Genomic DNA, 22,614 nt, shown 5'->3' on the forward strand with positions numbered 1-22,614 from the left:
AGCATTTAAGTAATCCAATCCAAATCTCAGTTTGTCTGCAATAAATCCAGTTATGGTCATGTACTTATCACCTCTGCTTGCTTTCACCTTCATTCTCTATAATTTTTGTATGATGCTGATCTTTTTCTGTTGTAGTCTTTCCCCTGCCTGCTTTAAAAAAAAAAAAAATCTTGAAAGAGATTAAAAAACAAAGGTATGACTCATGCCTCACAACAAAGGCCAAAACTTAAAAGGAAAAACATGCCTTCTGAAGATTCAGTTGAATAAAAGGACACAGTCAAGAATTTGTGTCAACTCCAATCTCTCCAGTTGTCAAACAGCCCAGATGAAAGTGACTGGGTTGCTGATCTGACAGGAAATATGAATGAGGCTCTGACCTTTACTACTGCTCAGTCTTTGAACTTCTCTGTTCTCACTGTGCTTGCTAGGTAGCAGCCTGCCTCACACACAACAGATACCAATGACCTTCTGGCCAGGATGGATGCCAGCACATCTCTGTGTCTCATGGTCTCAGTCTCAGCCTGCACAAAGAAATTACACATGGTGTTGTCTTCAGTGCAATTAATGCAATGATAGGATAGCCTCAGAAATAGTGGGTCAGAGTTTTGGCCAGATTGAGCACCTCTTTGTGAGGCTCTGGCAGATCAAAACAGTTTGCAAGATGCTGTGAGGACTCAACATGCAAGGCAATCCTCCCCTCCACTGGACATGAAGCTCCAGTGCTGTCTCTCTTCTCCACGTCTTCAGACCACCAAGAGGAGCCTGGTCAGAGGATTGCTTCAGCATGATGACCCAAACCATGAAAAGGGCTCACGAAAATCTGTCCCTGCATACTGCAGAGTGACTCCTCCACCTTAGGAGATGGGGCTGGCAGGGTTTTGGGCCAGAGGTATTTTGGAAACAAAACCTGAGCTGGTATGGCATCTTCAATGCAAGAATTCAATAACATGTAATGCACAATCACTTCTTAACCTAATCCCAGTGATTCAATTTGTGACTTTTGTAAGTTTAACAGTTAGAATTAAAAAATATGCCAGAACAGATGGTTAGGACCATCTACCAAAGTATGTACTTCTCATTGAATTCTGGAAAATATCTTACATGCGTCTCTTAGGATCTCTATTGAGCTCATTGAGCAATTGTTTCTCACAACTGAAACTACTGAAATGACCATAAACCACCAAAGCGTGACACCCACACAAGGTTTTTCTGTGGTAAATACTTTTCCCACTGAGGTTAATAAGTCAGGGAAACTGGAAAACTGTGTCGTTATCCTTGTGTTAATAATAATGCTACTAACGATAACACCACATAATGTACTCTAAAACTTTATGCAAACATTGGTTAATACTGTACACTTAGCCCCAAAGGCACAACTTCAAATATAAACACAGAAGTAGCTTTATCATGAAAAAGACAGTTAAGATCCCAAATGGATGTCAATTTCCTAGATGCAGCTTCTCTGCTGGTGCAAAATATTCTAGCCATCTTTGTGCTCCACAGCTGAGACAAGAAAATGCACATTGGCTGAAGTATAAATGAACTTTGCCTTCAAAGTCGTATTGCCTGTATGTTCCTAGGCACAGAGATCTGAAGGGTTGCTTTCACACTCACACTAGGGGAGAAAGGAACTTATCCCTAAAATGGCACCTCCAGTGAATCCTTCATGTTTCTTTTCCTGCCACCTTCATCCACTTACTTGCTGCCTGCTACATCAGCCACAAAAATGAAATTAAAACAACAAAAGCACAGGACGAAAATCTGGTGTTTCCCTTGGATTTTAAATTAATTTAGCTCCTCTTTTTTTTTTTTTTTTTTTAGGGAGGTAACTTCATGCTTTGTGGAGAAGCTTATGCTGTAGGCAGCCTTAGCTTGCTTTCCTCTTTTATGATTGCTTTGTATTAATGCTTTCCCCTCTTCTCTTACATCAGTAATTACAAGTGATATAGATGTTCCATACAGTCCTCACTGTATACTTGGTAGATATGGGATGCAAATAAAAAGGCAGGCTATTTTATGCTCAGAGATACCACCTCCTGCAGTATTTTTAAAATGAGGAGGTTGATAGATCTTAACTTCAGACAAAATCACTTGTGTCTGCTGTAATAATAGTACCTCTGTGGCCAAGAACAAATGAAATTTGCAAAACCTGGCCTGCCTTTGCTTCATTACCAACCACACTGCTTAGACTGCATCAGGCTCACAGAAAGATTTTCCATATTTCAGACCCACTTTCTGTTTTTTCTCTGAAGGTAGAAAGCCACTTACAAACTTTTTTATCTGTTTAAACTGAGCTTTATTTTGAGATGTTGAGTAAATGTGAACCTAAAACTTAAATAAAAAGCAGGATTTTGTTAGAATGGACTGAAGCCTTACAAAAATAGTCATTTAAATTGCTGTTACATAAAAACACTGAGTTCTTCCCAGATCTAGAAAATGAGCTTCTGAAATTGCAACCACTTCCTATTGTGATGATGGAAGAGCTGCCTCTTAGTCAGGATGTCCACGTATTTCTTCTGTTCCAACCTGTAACTGAAAGAGGGAGAAAAATTGTCCCATTTTTAAGCTTAACATGTGCACCTTGATCTGGTCTTGGCCTGTGAATAGGCTGAATGAAAATCTTCTCATCAAAAATTTGTAATTATGTTCTGCTAGTATCACATTATCATTTTGCCCACACAATACGAAGGACTGGCTCAATTACCATGCAAAAAATCCTCAAGCAACAGAAAAAAAGTTGATCCTATGCTAAGACTGCATAAATGAAGCACATGGAGCCTTGTTGAGTGTGAAGTCTGAATTTGAAAGCAACAAAAAAGTCTTACTAAATATTGGAAGAACTTTATGAGAAATGTGATGTCCAAAACTTTCTCATTGTTTCCAGCTTGAATGTTATGAATATTTATAGCTCCAAAGATAAATAATTGAATAAATCCACAAAATTGCTAGACTGTCTAAGCCATCAGCACCCTACGACAATCTATTTTGGGTCTATCTGCTTTCTGCATACTTAGTTAAGATCATCGTTATTATGCATGACTCTTGGGTGAACATCTGTTATTAAAATCTTTAGTAAATTGCACATGGGCACAAAGACATCCCTGACGGGCTAGTCTTACATACATTGGCAGGTACTGCCTACTTTCTCTCTCTTTCCAGTAATTAACATTCAAACAGAAAGAAACAGGATGCAATGAACGGAGTGGCGTAGTTCTAAATTTTTGAAGCATGTTTCCCAATTTCAGTCCATGTACCTGCACACTGCTACATTAGTCTGAAATCTGGATGAATGGGAATTTCAATCCAGGAATGACTGGGGTCGACACTGAGACTACACACTGGGGGGAAGAAGGCTTACATAGTAACTATTTAGTAATGACTGTGTTATTCCTAGTCATGACTACCCAGAAGACAAGATATTTAAAAAATTAACTATACATATAGGAAGCAACAGATATAAAGGTCACTGGAGTAAATAGTGGATGTCCCATGGGCAATGCTGTCCTTATTAGAAAGACCCCCTAGCACCTAGGGTATTTATTCTCTGCAGGTGACCTTCATTCACGCCTGTGAATGAAACCCTGATCTCAAGTCAAAGATTTCGGTTGGGTCAGCCTTGCCATTTGCCGCAGTTCTTGAAGTTGGACATAAGACCTGCTATCTGAGGGAGGGATGGGACCTATGCACTGAAATACCTCCTTTGATTTCAAAACTAGTGAGCTCTCCAACACAGCCAGTGCCCCAGCTGGAGAAGCTCCTTGGTGCCAGCTAACTGCTGTGCAGTTCTCTGAGTGCTCAGCACCCGGTATGGACAGGGGGATGTGCTGGTGCCCACACTGCATGGTGTGGGATCAGGCACCACCAGTGTGGTTTGCTCATGCCAGGGCTGCTGGTGATGCTTTCCATCTAAGGATTTGCTGTAACAGGACAAGTCTCCAGTGTTGTCAGTGGTGTAGGACTGAGGGCATGGAACTAAAATTTTAACAGGGAAGCTAAAGCTGGGGCCTCAGGTGCAGACCCTTCATCTCACTAGAGAGTCAGCCTAATTTCTCTGGAAAGCACAGCCTTCAGTGCACAAAAGGAGCATCAGTGGTTAACCTAAACACATGAGGTAACTGCTGAATATCTTACAGAGCCTGCAATCGAAATTCATTGGAGTTTCTAAAAATGGCAGTTTCTCAGCCCCAGAAGTCCTGCCTGTGATGAGCAATAAATCAATATTGTACTTTGCTCTGACAGAGAAAGAAGAGCTCATCACTGACCTACAACTTAACAGTTCCTTACACCGTAGCACTTACACTACAGTGCACAGCCATGGCACCTTATCTTTATTTTGTGGAAAAAGGACAAAACGCTGTATATATATGGAACCTAAAAGAAGCAGGCTTCTTGAAGTTAAAAACAGCTGCCAGTGCAATGGACTGGGAATGCAAATGTAAAGTGAGAAATGCTAATGACACAATAGCAGCTGACCACCAGCCTCCTCCCTTGCTACACCTTGCCCTGAAAAAAACATGCAGGGCAAAAAGCTACGTTGAGTGAGAGAAAATGAGGAGTTGTGCTAGAACCTCAAAGAAGTAATTAAAAAAAATCAATATGCAACAGATGGGAAAAAAAACCAAAAGTAAATGACAGCAAATATTGGAGTTTAAAAATGTCGGTGTCTGATAAGGAAAGCTGGAGGAACCAACAAAATATCAAAGGTCGCTGTGTGACAAACAAATGTGCATTTTTAAATACATTGGGAACAAAAAAATCATTAAGTCAGGCATACATATAAACAGTGAAGATATAAACAATGATGGAGACAAGGTGAAAGGCAATCACTAGATATTTAAGCCCAAATGTGGAGGAGGTATCCATAGCTTGTGTGCAGTGCTCTAGATGTAGCAGAAAAGTCACCAGCTGTATTAAAGAAGATGTGAGCCAACATCTGCAAGCCCAAAACATTTTCACACCAGCAGGCCTGAATAATTTGCACCTAGGAGTATTAAAGGAACCAGCTGGGGAATAACTGGTGTTATTTTTTTTATTTTTTTTTAATTTTTCTACATATCTTGAAAAAATAGAGAAATTCCCGAGAACTGGGGAACTGGCTCCAAAACTGTGAAGTTCAAAAAGGTGGAAGTTGTGACTGAGAAAAGTGCAAGAATTTGGGCTGTTCAAGGCCAGTAGTAGATGGTAGAATGGAGAAGCTAATAATACTAACAGATGACAATTAATATTAGTCCTTGTTGTTTAATGTATGGCAAGGTTAGTCTTTTTTTTTTCTTTTTTTTTTTTTTCTGTTGTCACAAGGTTGTAGGTGATGTAAGAAGGGTGTGTGCCCTGCTGGCATACAAGCGAGCAGCCTGTTTGGGCATGCTTGCATGGGTGACCTTGTTAGATGTAGACTTGCCCAAGAGTGTGCCCAGACATGCATGCTCCTCCCTTCTCCATACATGCCCAGGTGATCCCTGCCTCTCTCCTATGAAACAAGGGTTAAAAATAGATGCCCTGGCTCAAGAAGGGGAGCTGGTCCAGGTGAGGACCCCGAGCCCCTTGGCAACCCCAGAGGGTCCCCAAACATGCTGGTAAAATTGTAGCAGTGCGTGAAGCCATTTGTAGCCTGGGTCCTGGGAACCTGCTCTAGCTGCAGTACTATTTACTGCAGTTATCAGGTGCCTTGGGCAAGGTATGAAGCCTCTGCTGGGAAAGTCTGCAGATGGCACAGTGGCTGAGCAGACTGCAAAAAAATATGTCAGAGTCATTGGGATAACTGCCCATAGTCTAACAGAAGCCATTTTAACTCATATGAGTGCAGTGCATGTAGGACCCAAGTGAGCAGATTACGGCAAAATAATTGGGGGGCTTTCAAGGAAAGGAGAACAAGACTTTGGAGCATCTCTTATACACCTGGCAATCAAATATCCCATGCCATTCTTATGGTGTTATGGCTTTGGAGCAATCAGTATCTGAGCTAGCTAGTATAAAGCTGTCAGCTATGCTTATATGATGTGTATGTCCTTTCTGTGGCTTCATCAAAGATAGGTGTCCCAAAAGGCCATTACCTCCATATCAACTTTTAGCTCCATGTTGGGGCTAAATAGTCTAACACTATCCTTTACTGCTGTTATTAGTTCAATTATTAATAGTAGCAGGGAAGTGATGGTGTCTGTAGTGCCTCCAGCACTGTAGGACCATGGTGAATGGTCTGTCTGTGGTACCATATGCTTTTAAGAAGAATATCAAATAGCAGGAAGAGTTCAGAATAGCCTGCCAAGAGGAGATCGAATCAGAGAATACAGCTTTAAGCCAGTGTAGCTGGATGATGCCTTCCAAGGAGCCTTGATCACCACAAGAATGCATTTTCATATTGAGAAGATAAGCAGAGGTAAGGGATATTTCCATCCTGCTGAGAAAGGCATAGACAGATGCAGTGGTCAGAGGTCAGACAAATTTAGATTGAAATATGACAATTTCCAAGCAGTGAGGATAGCAGAATATTGGAGACCAATGAGAGGGAAAGGGCACCTTTAGTTAGAATATTTTAATGTTGCCTCGTGTCACTGAAATGATCTGTTTTAATACAAATGCCATGAGATACGCAGCAGCCTCTGTGTGTGGGTGAGGGCAAGAAAAGCAGCTGATCTGGATGGCCGGAGCCGTCAGTTCTGGCCCAGCATCTGCATCTCTGGCCCTTCCAGGCCATTTGACCAGCCATGGCTAAATCTCATGCTTCAGAGCTGTCTGCAGGTATGAAGAAATAGTTTTCACTCTTAGAGTGCCACTGCTGCTTTTCGTCCTGCCCTCCCAAGGAGCCACAGGGACTGTCCAGAGGGCAGGCAAGGACAGGGTGGACAGAGCTTTGGCAATGCTTTTCCCTTTGATTCTTGACAGTTTGCTGCACTCTGGCTAAACTGACTGCTAGCCTGTGGTCAGGAAGGCAGTTTTCTGCAAGGGACTCCATCTTTCTGCCTTTCTCTACATCACACATATCGGCTGGTGCTAGGATTCCTTTTGGTGCTTCACCACTGGAATGGGCTGAAGCATCACTTTGGTTTCTGCCCAAGACACAGGCTGGTTTCTGGACACTGAAATTCCCTGCTCTGCTCGATCAGATGGTGTGGGGGCAAACCAAAGAGCCTGCTGACAGGAGCTCGGGCAGGACCCCATGGTCCCCAGCTGCTCACACGACATGGGTGAGCTGGGCACGCGGGTTCAGAATTGGTGAGAGGCAACCGGAGGGGTCTCTGCAGGGCTAATGCTTGAGTCGCTTTTCAAAATAAAAAGAAAACAGGTTATTCCAGAGGCTTTCTGCCAGCAAAGCAGATATAGGATTTTTCACTGCATATGCAGGTGAGCTTTTTCAGCTGAAATCCCTTTTCCTCTTTTTGGCCAGGCTGTTGCCCACCTCTGAATTCCACGTACGAATGCCTGAGCTGATGGGACTGGCAAATTCTCTGCGGCCAATTGCTCTCCTTGCTAACGGTGCACACAGCACCTCATACCACGAGACCATGACAACTGATTGGGGTTTTCAGGTTTTACTGAAATGTAAACAATAGGTAATCCAACTTTTCTTCCTTTTGATTGCTTAAATATTGACAGTCTCCAACACATTAGCACTGACTCTAGCCCTGGATTCGTGCGCTGGTCCCACTGATATGAATGGGAGCTCTAATGTTCCTGGCTATAGTACTGCATCTATCATGTTTTAGCCATCTGCTCCAGCTAATCAAGATACTCTGAAAGTTTGTGCTGTTGATCTGTTTCTCTTGGTACAGATGGATGCAGGAGCTTAGGAAATGAGAGCTAAAACCAAGAGTGTTAAGAGTGTTTGTATTGTATTGACACTGGGCAGCAACACAGTATCTAAGACTTGGAGAATGGGATGAAAGAGATACCTGTATCTCCCTGTGTGCACCTTCTGCCATCAGCACAGGAAGAGCAGCGGCAGGGCCACCATGCCAGCAGCACCGACTGGCAGTGCCTGCCCCGTGCTTCAGTGGGAGAGAAGGCTTTGGGATGGCATTCAAAGCCCCTCAGGACTTCTTCTCTGGTTTGGAAGGACTGATATGCTGGCTGAGATCACACTGGTGGATCCAAAATGCACGTGTGAGGGTATCATTCTGCCAGCTTGCATTGACCAGACTCGGGATTGTCTTGGTAGTTCAGAGAGCGGCTTTCTCAGCCACCCTTTCAAAACCTTCCTGAGGCTGCACACTAACTTACAGCACAAGTAAATTGCCCCAAAATTGTGCCTTGGTGACCTGAAGGGATTTCATGAATGTTGCTACTAGACTGCCTGGAATGAATTCATAACCACCGTGGACCTGACACTTTGTAAATGATGTATTAAAGAAAAGCATCATTCTGTAAATCAACTCTGTGGAAATCAGTTTGGCTTTTCATAGAATCATAGAATATCCCGAGTTGGAAGGGACCCATAAGGATCATCAAGTCCAATTCCTGGCACCTCACAGGTCTGCCCAAAATTTCAGACCATGTGACTAAGTGCACAGTCCAAACGCTTCTTAAATTCAGACAGGCTTGGTGCAGTGACTATTTCCCTGGGGAGCCTGTTCCAGTGTGCAACAACCCCAGTGAAGAACCTCTTCCTGATGTCCAGCCTAAACTTTCCCTGCCTCAGCTTAACACCGTTCCCACAGGTCCTGTCACTGGTGATAACAGAGAATAGGTCACCTGCCCCTCCACTCCCCCTCGCGAGGAAGTTGTAGACTGCGATGAGGTCCCCCCTCAGCCTCCTCTTCTCCAGGCTGAACACGCCAAGTGACCTCAGCCACTCCTCATATGTCTTCCCCTCTAGGCCCTTCACCATCTTCGTCGCCCTCCTCTGGACACTCTCCAACAGTTTAATGTCCTTTTTGTACTGTGGTGCCCAGAACTGCACACAGTACTCGAGGTGAGGCCGCACCAGCGCAGAGTAGAGCGGGAAAAGCTTTTCATAGCTTTATTTCAGGGGGGAACACTTAATCCTCTTGTGGAGCCATAATCTGGCATTGTGAAATAAAACAAATGAACTGACATGTAGATGTTACTCCTTCTCTGGTATTGTATGTGTTATTAATAGTGGGAGCAGGAGACATCTAAAGCTCAAAAGGGATGAGTCCACCAAACAAATATTTTTTGCATATTCAGAGGCTTCCTTCTAGAAATTCTGGGTCTGTTTCTTTCCTTCCACCACTGATTTTTTTTATTTTTTTGGGGGGGGGGGGAGGGGGAGGGGGAGAGAGGATTGTATGGGTCTTTATTTCTTACATAAACAAACTTCTGCATGAGTTCAGAGGAACATCAGAAGGTTGTGGCTGTGACCCACTCCAAGGGGTCCAGGGCATCTGGACCCACTGCTGCATCCCTGCATCCATACCTGCATCCAAGCACTGAGGTCAACATTTGCAAGAGTGATTGCCATTGTTAGTGCCCTTATTTCAGGCCTCAGAGCTCCTGTATTACTGCAATTCCTGCTGTCTCCAGCTGGTCTCACCAAGGTAAGCCACCTACCCTCATATTCATAACGTCACCCCATGTGTCTCCCCACAATAAATGTCATTGCCTCCTATGACTGGCTGGCAGCAGCTCAGGGTGTCAGGCATTCCTGCAGTTTTCCAGCACTAAAATCTGGATAATGCAAGGTGCTTAAGGTAAAGATTCCGCCTGCAAACTCCAATTACGCTTTACACTTGCTCTGTTGTGTACTTGTAAAAGAAACATTACTTCAGGAAGGCTTCATTGCATGAGCACCAGGGCATTTCGATTTTTTTACAATCTCAGCAAAACAGTGGGCAAGTATGATCAGTGCCTGACAGCTTGCCTAATTTAAATGCAAATGTCTAAACCCTGTCAGTCATGGGAGAAACAGTCAATTAAATAAAGACATCTCCCATGACAAGGGCAATTAAATGGGCTGCTTTTCCTCTTACTGTGCAAAAATTTTCCTTAATTTCTTGTCACTTGCCAAGCCAGCTTTGGCTTTTCTGCCTGGGCTCTCAGCCCAGGTTTGATCACTCGTGCAGGCTGCCTCTATACCTTGAGTCTCTTGCAGGAGGAGGGCAGACAAGCAAACTGAAGCTCCCTCTTTGCAGGGGTGAGCTGAAGAGTAGCTGAAGAAATCTGCTGCTCTGTCAGAGCAGAAGAGCAGCTCAGACAGATGTCCTTCCCCTGTCCGCCTCGTTTGCAGCCCTTCTAAAACACACAAACACGCATACACACTCATCGACTGCTTGTTTCCTTGCTCTTGTATACTCAGCCCTGGCACCTTATCGCTCCTGGAGGGTGGCTGTAAGCACACCACAGGCCTTAACCCTGTCCTGGCTGCTCTGTAAATCTGCCAGGCTCAAAGGAAAAGTCTCACAGACAGCTCCCACTGCTCCTGCAAATGTGGCCAGACAGATGAGGACACTATGCAGCCATCGGAGCGGTCTGGAAGAAAATACATTTCTAATATTGTTAAATCTATTTTACCCTACCTCACACTCTCGAATAATTTAACTTTAGCCTGATGCAATCTCTTGGTTGTACACAGAGCCAGGCTGAACACCCAGGGACCCCATGGCTATGTCCTATGTAACTAAAGTTGTGCAGATCTGCACGTGTGCATGTGCACACAGAGCACCTCGCAGCCTGGGAGACTCCCACCGCAGGAAAAGATGAAGCTGGCAGTTTGTCCTTCTGTTTTATTCTGAGAAAGGTTTGCAAGCGAGCAACCAATCCTCTGTATAACCTCTGGGTCTTGGCGGGTCAAACCACGGAGCTGCTTTGAGTGCTCTGTGGTGGAGGCTGGCACTTACCTCAGCATCTGCAGTCACCAGGAGATGACAGAGTCGGTGTTATTGACCCTGCCTAACACATGATGAAGTGGAGATGGAAAGAATAATAGTGTACCTCAGGACACCTCTGCCCCCTTGATGTGGGGTGAGCACAACGTATTAAAACTGGGCCCCTGGTCTTCAGAAGGGGATGTAAAGCAACAGAGATGGTTTGTGGCACTGTGGTAACTTCTAGCAGACTTTTCTCACCACTCTCTGCCATAGCGTATTGGCTCATCACATCCACCCATTGCTTTTCGTACTATGTTTCAATGGGCACCTCTATGGGAATAACCCTGTTCTATCACACTGCTTTTTCTTTGCACAGCAGATTTCTGATCCCAGGGATACCAGGTCTCTAGGCATTACCACGACACTGTCAGCAATGCCTGCAGTTGTTCCTACTAGCTTTTTGTTAATAGAAGCTGACTATAATTGAGCGTTTTTTTATCTTTTTTTTTTTTTTTCCTCAGAAAATGAATTATAGACAAAAGTCTGTGGTGCACCGACAGGTCTCCCTTTCCTTGGAGACAGTGCTGTGAAGTGTTATTCACATCAGATGGGTTAGGAGGCTTTTCTCTCTAAAGGTCCATGGCTTTGATTCATGAGAACAGGGAAATTCGCGTGTTTCATGTGAGCATCTCAGGCAGGTTTCATGTTAAACAGCAAGACTTTGTCTGTACCCAAGGAGGAAGGGAAGTATCCTGACACAGTGGTTTATCCTATCTCCTCTGGAGGTACCTTTCTCCATGGACTATGGGACACCTTGCTGGCTATCCTGGAGGGGCTCCTCCATTCAGACAGCAAAAGCTGAGGGAGATGAGCTGTGCCTGAGCAGTGTCACCCACCAGACTCCTGAGTCCTCCTGTTACCCTGCTCTGACCACAACACCCTCAGACATCTCCCTGCAGGGCTGAGCTGCTGCTCACCCTTTCTGCAAGGCCACATCTGACCTTGGAAGCAGCCTGCTATGAAACCTCTCCACACTCCAGGGTCAGCATCTCCTTGCCCTAGGGGCCACCTCAGAATGCTGGACTAATGGTCCCTCCGTGGACTCAGGCAGGCATCACCATGCTGCTCACAGCCAAAGCATGTCTTGGAAGTTTTCCCTGTACATTTTAAGTTTATTTTCTTAATGATTCTGAAATGATTAATACTGTGTACTAGAGTTTGGGGTGACATTTCTCAGAAAATATAGATAGACTAATGGTCTGTGAGTTGGCAAAATGTAGACCATATTATTCCATAAGAAAATTATCCTAGCACTGCTGCTAATATACCAAAACGAAAACTTCAGTAAACCTAATATATAAGTCCTCTTTGTGGTCCAGTGCACAGCAGTTAAGATTCATAGATCTAATAAAGGTAAATGTTTTATTATTATCTCCTTCTGCACTGAACTAGAGATGCATTCAAAGACAGCAAAATTGTCCCTTGAAGATAGGAACATAAAGTCTTCTCGCACACACGTGCCCACCTCCCTTATAGCCAACTGGCTTGGAAAAGTGTTGCAAAATTTGATTACCAGTGCAGCATGATGGTTAAGAGGATTCAGACAATGCTGAAGTTGGGAATTTAAAGTCACCAAAACCCAAGCTTGCTACAGCTGCTGTTTTCTGCTCTGTTGACTTACTTCAGGCAAAAAACACTATTGATGTGCTGCTCAGTAAAAGCATTTGCCTTGTTTACTTTATGTGGCGTGATGAGACAGCAACAAATCTCTCTAATATAATCTTCTTTATGATGCATTTTTCTTTCCCTGACACTTTTTTTAAAACAACTTTGACCAGAGCTTTGGAAAGATGAATTCCCTGGAGAAATACTTATTTTCCTAACATTTTCTCCAGAGCAGGGTTCCAGCTGTCACAAGAAACTCAAGGGTGAAAGTGTAGGTGATCCTTTAGTAAAGAGTTTGTGCAGTTTTCCCATTTTCCCAGTGTTTTTACAGTAAATTGTCTGAAGACTTTTGTCTGCACATAGGCATGTTTGTTATCTGCTATTGGGGCAGGCGGTGCTATTTTTATACATAACTATCGCAGAGGAGTTGAACTGCTGTGATACAAAACATATTGACCATTCTCTGTCTCTGAAACACAGTGTGTGATCTGCGTTTATTGAAATCCCATAAGGTATATTGAAATGTGTATGTGAACAACCCTGAAAACTGAGCATAAACAGTCTGATATTTTAAACTAGGAGGTTGGGAGGAGACACACAGCATGGCATGTAAGGCACTACCTAAAACAAGGCTATTTCCACTTCCTTGTGACCAAGACAAAACTATAAGGATTTTTCTCATATGAAATCTTAGTATTTCTGTGAAATTTCCTATGTTTAACATGGTGACAATGTATTCCTTAGTCTCTTTCTGAAGCATCAAAATTAGAAACAAGACATCTTAGCCTCTGTGATGTGCATATGAGCTTCTGTGAAGGCCAACAGTCTAACAAATACTTAAAATCTTTTCATAAAGGAAGGCTTCCTTCTTCAAAACAACATTTGATTTCAAGGTCTTTTGATTTTAAATCTGAATGCTCTGAGATAATTTTCCAAATCCTCACAGAAATCCAAAACAGAGTTGGATTATTAGAAGCTTATCATCTGCAGAAAACCTTTTTCTCATATAGCCTAAAATAGCACAGCTATTACATGTTCTTTTCACCAAACTTTATTGGAAGACAAAGTTTCCAAACCAACAGCACAGATCATTTTTGATTGGCTACGGGGCAAAGCATTTAATCAAGGGAAATGTACTGACTACAGCGAACTGAGATGCCTGACTTCAGGCATCTTTATTTGAGTACTTTGAACATATTTCATGAAATGTTGCCTCATATGGTGTTAGCCCTAAGGAAGCAAGCCACTAGAAAAAATTGATTCTAACTGCACTTTAAATTGCTGTTCCAGTGCCTTCACACTTCATGAAGTATGGATCAATTATCTTTTTGGCAAATATGGACATGCTGTCTTTTAGTAGAGCTTCTTTCATGAATAGCTATTTTTCCTCTCTGGGCTTGATCTGTTCTTGGTTTTCTTTTAATTAAGTTAGACTAGTTGCTAAACTGCACAGTTTAACCCAGAAAAAGTAACCTGCATTCAGCTTGTTTCTTCCTCAAGTTTTGTGCTCATAACCAGCAGAAATTTAAAAGAATGTGTTCTTTTTCCAATGTTAGGTTAAAAATGTCACTTATGAGCAATGTATTTGTGACCTGAAAATAGATGTCCATAATTGTGCATTTTACAGAACTGGAAATATGCAGAGTTTTCAAAGCTACAGCAGCAGGCTTACCTGTCAGCTGAGAGAGCAGTGAGAGTGAAGACTGACACCCCTACAGAAGTGAGCTGTATGAAGGGGATAAGTTTACATCCGATTCTGCCAAAGAGCCACTCATCAGCAAGGTACCTACTGGCATCCACAGGCACGCAAGTCACTAAGAGCAGCAGGTCTCCCAGAGCCAAGCTGGAGATGAACAAATTAGGGACATTTCTCATGGATTTCACAGTACAGAAGATCTTAATCAAAGTGATGTTGCCGATAAGGCCTATCAAAATGATGATCCCGTAAATGGTGGGGATGGCGTAGAGGAAGGCTGGGTAGAACCACTCATCGCTGAGGATGGAGAGGTTTGCACTCTGGTTGACAGAGATGTTGTAGAGAATGAAGCTATCCGTTTCCAGGTCCAGCAGAAGGCACTCTCCAGATGCCATTGTCCTACTTTTCTTTTCTCAGAAGACAACTTTTTGAAAATCCTTGAATAAAATTTCTTCCTTTGATTTTGCTGCCGCTTGGTTGCTTTAAACAGTCAGAAAAGTTTAAAAGTCATTTCACCTTGTGAAACGTTTTTAAAATAAATAAAACAAAAAAGCCACTGCACGTTGCTTACCAGTACAGTTTCTGTAAGTTGAAAAGAGAACATCTTTTACCAGAGTTTGAATCCTGGAACTTGTCTTTTCCTCGTTGCCTTGTCTTTCTGTTAGCTGCTCCCCAGCTCTGGAAGGCCATTTATCACATTCAAAGCCCAGTCAGTGGGAGGCATTTTCAAAATCAAGGCTAGTTAATTTCCCAGCTCCAGGTCTGCCGAGCAGAACGGAGTCCGAAACAAGGGAATTGCAGCCAGCAAGAACTTTTGGTAGTTGCCGTCATGCTGCATTCCCCATATCTTCTGGCTTTCAGCACCTGCACTCGCCGGCCGGATTTAAAGTGAGGGAAAAGCACGGCTCCTCTGACGGCTCGGATCCTATAGGCAGGATCTTCCGGACGTCAATTCTTCCCCGGCTTCCCATGATGAGAGCAGGGTTGCTTTAAATGATCGCAGTCATTCCGTGGGAGCCGCCGGCTAGTGCCGGGGAATGCCAGCCACCTACTGGACAATCTCATCCCTGCCTGGGTAGGAGAAAAAATAGGGGGAAGAAAAAATCTCCGTTAACTCTTTAGATGAAAAAAGGACTGCTCACTAATACCTCGTGAGATGAGGTTCACCGCCTCGCCAAAAATAAAAATAATAAAAATAAAAGTTTATTTCATACTGCAAATAATGTGACCAAAACAGCTCTTGGGCATTCTTAACTGAGAGCACACTTACTTTGTTTGCACTCCAGTATTCAATTGTTCCAATGAAAGAGTGTAATGATATGGAGCCAAACTCATCCCCCAGGGTAAATGAACCGAATAAAGCCAATTAAGATAAAATCAGCAACATAGTTAAAGCAGGCAAATGCATATTAACACCATGCACCTGCAGTTAACCATGGAAGGCTGAACTCTGCACATTTTTTGTTTATGTTTTAATTTGGAGGTAACAATAGCAAGGGACAAAGTTTACTGTTCAAGGTGATCATTGCTATTTATGAGATACCCATCATAATGGCATCTGTAGGTAACACATGTTTAGATGCAGCAGAGAGGGACTTGCTCAGATTACAAAAGTCTGGAAATGCTCTTTCTTAGAGCTTAATTAAGATATAACCAACACTGATGGCTTACGGCTTTATAACAGATAGGCTATTTACAATTATATACAAGGACTTTCTGGACTGCAGAAAAATACAGCTAATTTGGAATCCAGCCTGCAAAATTAAATGAAGCTGTAATTTACATTTCCCCTTGCAACTGCTCATTTTTGCAGGCAAAAAGAATGTTTTATCAACTGCTAGAAGTACTTGGAAGTGAAGGAGATGGTGATTCAAATCAGACATTAGACGACAAAAGTGTGATAATTGATTTGCTGAGAAGGGAAATATTTCAGAACATGATCTGGAAAATATCCAGGCACTTGGGAGCCATGTCCCAGAAAGGGATCATAAGAGGGAGACTCCAGGAGCCGTTTTTCTGCTTCATTCTTGTGACCCAGGTCAGTGTTTTCAGCTGCTTTGCTGCTGTTCACTCAGTCAACAAAGGACTTATGTGTACCCTTAACTTTAAGAAGGGCTACTTACATATGTTTTCAAACCAAGCACCCGAGAGAGTGCTGTGCTGAGAGCTCAAGGGAATGGAAAACAAGCCAGATTTTCTGGTATTCCTTTCAGACAAAAGCCTGTTTTAAAAAATAGACCTTAGGTTTCCAATGTTAAAAAAAAAAAAAAAAAAAAAAAAAAAAAGAGGACGCAGAGCAACTGTGCTATTTGATCCAGGTGCACTAGAAAAAGTGCTTCAGTGGGTTGGGGCCAGCCCTGTGCAAGGCTGCCAGGTTGGGCAGAGCCCAGCTGGAGGCAGCACAGGGTTTGGCACAACAGAATACATGCTGGGGGCATGGAGAGACACCACGGGGCTACCAAAGCAGCCTGTCTACACTGCGCAGTGGGACACCTCTCCCAGGAGTTCCCCCAGGTTTGTTGGGAGTCTGGTCAGAGGGACTTCACAACAGAAGAATGTGTGCTTCCACGAGGATGACTGAAGAACTAGAGCTCCTCTCCTATGAAGACAGGCTGAGGGAGTTGGGGTTGTTCAGCCTGGAGAAGAGAAGGTTCAGGGCAGACCTTACAGCGGCCTTCCAGTACCTAAAGGGGGCCTACAGGAAAGCTGGGGAGGGACTCTTGGTCAGGGGCGTAGTGATAGGACAACTGATAATGGCTTTAAACTAAAAGAGAGTAGATTTAAATTAGCTATAAGGAAGAAATTCTTCCCTCAGAGGGTGGTGAGGCACTGGCACAGGCTGCCCAGAGAAGCTATGGATGCCCCATCCCTGGAGGTGCTCAAGGCCAGGCTGGATGGGGCTTTGGGCAACCTGGTCTGGTGGGAGGTGTCCCTGCCCAGGGCAGGGGGGTTCGAATTAAATGAACTTTAATGTCCCTTCCAACCAAACCATTCTGTAATTCTGTGAACCTCTGGGATTTGTAAACCCACAACTGAGAGCCATAACAGCTCCAGCTCTCACCACGAGCCTTTAGTCTTCCAGATGGACAACAATATGATTCATTTGCCAAAAATCCTCTAGTACAGCCACTAAGTCATGATTCATCACAGTTTAAATGATTATATGCTGACATTTTTCATACTGTTACATAGTGAACTTTGTGGGGTGAACAAAGACAGGAAAGGGAAAACCCTGCTGGAACCACTTGTTATCTTCCAGCAGACTTGGATTTGGGTCACTCTTCCGTTCTTTTGAGATGAGTGTAGGCAGATCAGCATGTCCCAGGTGTTTTCACATGTGATGGAAGAGGCTTTCATGTTCTCTGAGAAGATCCACTTCACCTTTGTCACTGCAAGGCAGCTATTTCATTCCAAGAAAATTTTCGAGTCTAAAGTAAAAGATTTCTAGTTTTGGGGGTTTAATAAAACCAGGCTTCAGGTTTTAGGACAACCTCTTTTGATCATAGAGAATGAGAAATTGAAAATACATACAGAAAAAAAAAGAAAAAAAAAAGAAAGAAAAAAAAAACTCTACAGGTTCTGTGAAGCCTGAAGCTTAGTTCAGATTACAAAAATATTCATTGTTTATGTCAGACTTAATAGACTGCTTTGGGTTACATGCCTGCTACCAGCATGCAGGACACAGGCTGTATTCACACTTGCCTAGCCTACTTCCCCATAAGTAACTTAGAAATGTAGAACACGCTTCCCAGAGATATTTTTGTCTTGTCATAATTTGCATATGAGAAGTTTTGTTAATTATTAAACTTTTCTTTCATCATAAAATGAATGCTGTATAGCATTATCTTCCCTGAGCAGACAAAACATTTGGGCCTTTAAATGAGCATAGGCACTTCTGCTGTAGTGTTCATTTCAAGCTCCCAAACCTCTCTCCGAAACAAGGTAAGCATCATTATCCATATTTCGCTGGGGGTAACCTTCAGTCACATGCAGACAAAAAGTGACTGGCACAATGTTACTTAACAGGCTGTTGGCAGAGTTGTGAATAGAATAATGCAGGTCTCCCAAGCCTGGTCCTGCATTGTAATGTTTTTCTGCTGGACAATGAGAGATTCCACAGATACTTTCAATAGATGCTTTTGTCAGTTCTCAACCTTTATCCAGCCTCTAAATGATAGCTGCAAAGAGACTATCTTCTTTCTCCTTAATTGTGCACAAAATTTGTAAAAAAGGTCCTTGAGTAAAATTTTCAAAAGCAGTTAAACCTATTTGAAAAGTAATGAATTTTAGGCTTCTACACTGCTCATGAACTCACCACCCAGAAATGGAGCCAAATTTTTAAACGAATGCAACCCACATTGAGAGAAGTACATGGGGACCCATTTTTCAAAGGAACTCAGCAAGCTGCAGCTGCCACAGTGACAGCCACAGGCAGATTATCAAAGAGCTCAAACACCCAGTGTACTGAGATCTTTTGAAAGACACTGATCATTTACTCTTCATATCTAAATTGGCTTTTTTTGAAAATCTAGTCCAACAAGCACAGCACTAAACTACTCTCTGTGTATTAAGATGAGTGGAAATTTCCCCAGAGAAATTAAGATGTGGGACACCTTCCAAACAGCTAAGAAACCTCGCAGACTTCAGGAACACAGACCCTGTGAGGTCCCACAGGAGATGCTTTGGTGATGGGAGGCAGAGGACGCTGCTGTGACCACCCACAGACTCTGTGGCTGGCTCGAGCCAGCAGCACGCTCGAAATCACAGAGGTGGAGGTGATGGGGGTCATCCCCCGGAGAGCATGGCTCTTTGCTGAGGGTGTCATGTTCGTTACTTTGCTACTAGTAAGACTTTCCTTTGTAGCAGCCTCTTGAGCACCTCCTTGGAGGAGAAGGATAAACTACCTTCCACAGTCAAGTGTCAGAAAGGATGTCTCTGGACTTAGGGCTCTACTGTTCCTTGAGAACTGGGTCACTGGGGCTAGGAGTAGTGACAAGGGATTGTTCCTTGCTGAGCTCATCCATTGATTTACCAAATATTTCCCTTCAGCAAATTATCTCCTAGAGGGAACAAAGTTATGGAGAACATCCTTCCTATGATCTGTTCAAGTAAGGTCTTCATTTTCACTGCTGTTACCCTGACCCGTTCACATCATGATCTTTGTCTCAGTTCACCTCTCTGTTTCAGTCACTGAAGTTAACAGTAACTGTTTACAAAAGGGTAATTTTCTAACTTAGTCCATTCCAGAGATCTGGTTTACAGTAGAGCTTTACAGCAAGATAATTACATTAAAATGTATATTTTTCAAACAATGATCTGGTCTCGTACCTGCATAACTGGAGGTCAGAGGGGGTGGAGAGGAAACTGAATATAACCCATGGTACAGAAGTCTCTTGAGTGTATATTACATGCTGATTTCTTGCATGTGTAAATATGGAAATGAAGCATTGTCAGGTTTGCTCCTTGATCAAGCAGAAGATGCAAATCCCAGAATGTGAGGCACTCCTACTGTGCCTTTGAAAACAGCTTACTCATCTTAAATTAGACAACTCCTTCAGTTTGTTATTGAACTTCATAAATCCTGTACTCACTCCCAGTATCTCATCATGACACAAAGTCATCAAAAACAGACACGGCTGGAGGGGATGTCTGAACTGGATAGCACCTAGGATATGTGCATACAGGCAAGGAAGGATTTGAAAGAGAGAGCATGCAGACATTTATTTACAGGAATCTCCTGCCAGGCTTGATAAAGCAAAAGTGTAACAGCATCTAAAAATGCAGCGAGACAGAGGCTGAGTGTTGGACCAGCAAGAGGAAGGAACTAGACCAGGCTTTGCAAATGTAGGATGAGGAGGGACTTGAGAATACATGTATGAGATGCTCTTGAGGATGGAGCAACAGGAAAAGGTGCAGGAAGACTGTCGTGTGAGCAAACAGAAAGGGAAATGACCTTGGCAGCAGCCCTCTGCATATATTGGAAGAGCACAACCGCACTTTTTTGAGATCAGAGAAAACAATGCTGTAGCCGGAAAGATACGAGATACTGGGCACCTGTGGTGATTTCACACAGATGGGTAGCTAAGCTCCACTAGAAACACTCTCTCACTCCCCCTTCTCAAAAGAAAAGGGGGAGAAAATGCAATAAAAAAGGGCTCATGGTTGAGATAAGGACAAGGGAATCACTCACCAATTACTGTCATGGGCAAAACAGACTCAGAATAAGGAGATAATGTAATTTATTGTCTATTGATAGAAGAGTAAAGCAGTGAGAAACAAAAAGCAAACTACAAAAAGCAAACTAAACACACCTCCTGCCCCTATCCTCCCACTTCTACTTCCTCTCCCCCGAGAGGTGCAGGGGAACAGGGAATGGGGGCTGCGGTCAGTCTATAGCACTCCATCTCCGCCGCTCCTCCTCGGTCCCTCCCTGCCCCGGCTCCCCGTGGGGTCCCTCCCACGGGATGCCGTCCTGCCCGAACTGAGCCTGCGGGGGCTGCCCACAGGCAGCAGCTCTTCAAGCACTGCTCCCACACGGCTCCGTACCACGGGGTCCATCCATCCCCCAGGAGCAAACTGCTCCAGCACGGGTCCCCCACGGGCGGCAGCTCCCCCCAGACCCCCTGCTCCTGCGTGGGCTCCTCTCCACGGGCTGCAGCTCCGGCCCGGGGCCTGCTCCTGCGGGGGCTCTCCATGGGCCGCAGCCTCCTCCAGGCCACATCCACCTGCTCCACGTGGGCTCCTCCACGGGCTGCAGCATGGAGATCTGCTCCGTGTGGGACCCATGGGCTGCAGGGGGACAGCCTGCTCCACCAGGGGCCTCTCCACAGCCCGCAGGGGAACTGCTGCTGCCTGCCTGGAGCACCTCCTGCCCTCCTGCTGCACTGACCTTGGGGGCTGCAGGGCTGCTTCTCACTCCTCACTCTCCCAGCTGCTGTCACACAGCAGTTTTTTCCCTTTTCTTTAATCTGCTCCCCCAGAGGCCCACCCAGCGTTGATCCCTGGCTTGGTTCTGGCCAGCAGCAGGTCCCTTTTGGAGCCGGCTGGAGTTGGCTCTGGTCTGACACGGGGCAGCTGCTGGGCTCTGCTCAGAGGCCAAACATGAAGCCTACCACTACCAAAACCTTGGCACGTAAACCCAATACAAAACCCTAGCAGTAAAAGAGATAGGAAAAGCTTCATCCTATATACAGACTCTCTCCTCCCCCCTTCAAAAGTGATAGATATGAGGATGCAGAGAAACAAACAGAAAGCTGGCTTGATTGATAAGCAATCAGGAAAGATGGCAGCAGAGTGACCTTGGTGCAGAGAAAACAAGACCTCTGCTAAACATGCTGAGCTTCTGCTGGCAACTGATCACTACCAAAGAAACATCACAGGGGAAGATTCCTGTCCTGTCAGATGGAGGCAAGACAAAGTTGGAGAGATTTGAGAGTCACCTGCAGGAAGAGAAGAGATGAGATTGTGGATATGGACTGCTCAGAGTGGAAAAGAAGAGAACCAACTGAAGAGTACCCTGAAACCCCACAGACATCTGAGCAAGATGAAAAGAAGCCATTAGAAATGCTTCAGAAGGGAAGAAGTGGGCAGGAGAAGAGAGGTCAGTTGAATAAATCAGGGAAGGCCAAGATTTTGGGTTAAGTGTATGTTGAAGCATATTATCCTAAATAGCTAATTGGCCAAGGATAGTGTACAACTTAAGCTAGATTAGGCTAAAAGAGTTAGAGACTTTTGTGCTAGAAAGGATGAGGACAGCAGCTTTAGAAAGGGCAAGGAAATTGCACATACCCCATGTTTTTCCTCTGTTCTCTACTTATTTCTGGAGGGCATTTCCAAGCCAGACACTTTGGTCAGGAGTTCCTGGAAGGTGAAGGCAAATATCTCCTGCTCTTATCCACCAGCAGAGCCAGCACTTTCCTGAGGTTGCTGGCACTTAACAGGGATGTGGAGGCATTGCCCTGGAGAGACAGCCAAGTAGAGCAGAGCACAGGAAGGCTGCAAAACAGGTAACCTTAGGGCTCTAACACCAACTTCAAGGCTGAAAACCTACCTTAGAGGCACATTTTTTCAGAACCTGCTGAAAAACTTCTCTTTAGAGAGCTGCGAACTCCACTGGGACAGGTGGAAGTTATGTCAGTGCTGATTTAATAGACTTTACTTGGTAGGTGAAATCTGGATAGAGTCAGCCTCAGCATTTATTTAAATATTAACACTGGCATGACTGGACAGGAATGCTAAAGGCCATTAACATCTGTGTGAAACCCTGAACTGTGAACATCTTCCCCAGCTGTATCACCTTGCAGACATTTGTCTCTCCTGGCCCCTGGCACGCAGAAGCAGTGTTCAGGAGCTGCAAGCCCTTGTAGCTCCTACGCTGGGCTGATGGGTTCACTCAAGTTTCACCCCCGTCCCTGTCCCATCCCAGTGCTCCCGTGTGGGCTCTTGGAGTTTGAACATTCTCTCTTCCAGTGCTGTTGCTGACAAGCAGCTGGT

The 22,614-nt window shown here is 44.2% G+C and overlaps 1 protein-coding gene across 1 annotated transcript in view; it reads right to left on the reverse strand.

Annotated features, from left to right (window-relative positions):
* GRPR (gastrin releasing peptide receptor) overlaps positions 1 to 15,162 on the reverse strand; it is a 32,641-nt gene extending 17,479 nt beyond the window's left edge. Inside the window, exons 1-2 of the mRNA XM_083844827.1 lie at positions 14,693 to 15,162; positions 14,098 to 14,601 (exon numbers count right to left, since the gene is read on the reverse strand). Coding sequence (XP_083700953.1) covers positions 14,098 to 14,516 — 419 coding nt within the window. The 5' untranslated portion in view covers positions 14,517 to 14,601; positions 14,693 to 15,162. The remainder of the gene's footprint in view (positions 1 to 14,097; positions 14,602 to 14,692) is intronic.
* Positions 15,163 to 22,614: the final 7,452 nt, after the last annotated feature.

The sequence above is a fragment of the Anser anser genome (genome assembly GCF_964211835.1).
Source record: "Anser anser genome assembly, chromosome: 1".
Classification (NCBI taxonomy): domain Eukaryota; kingdom Metazoa; phylum Chordata; class Aves; order Anseriformes; family Anatidae; genus Anser; species Anser anser.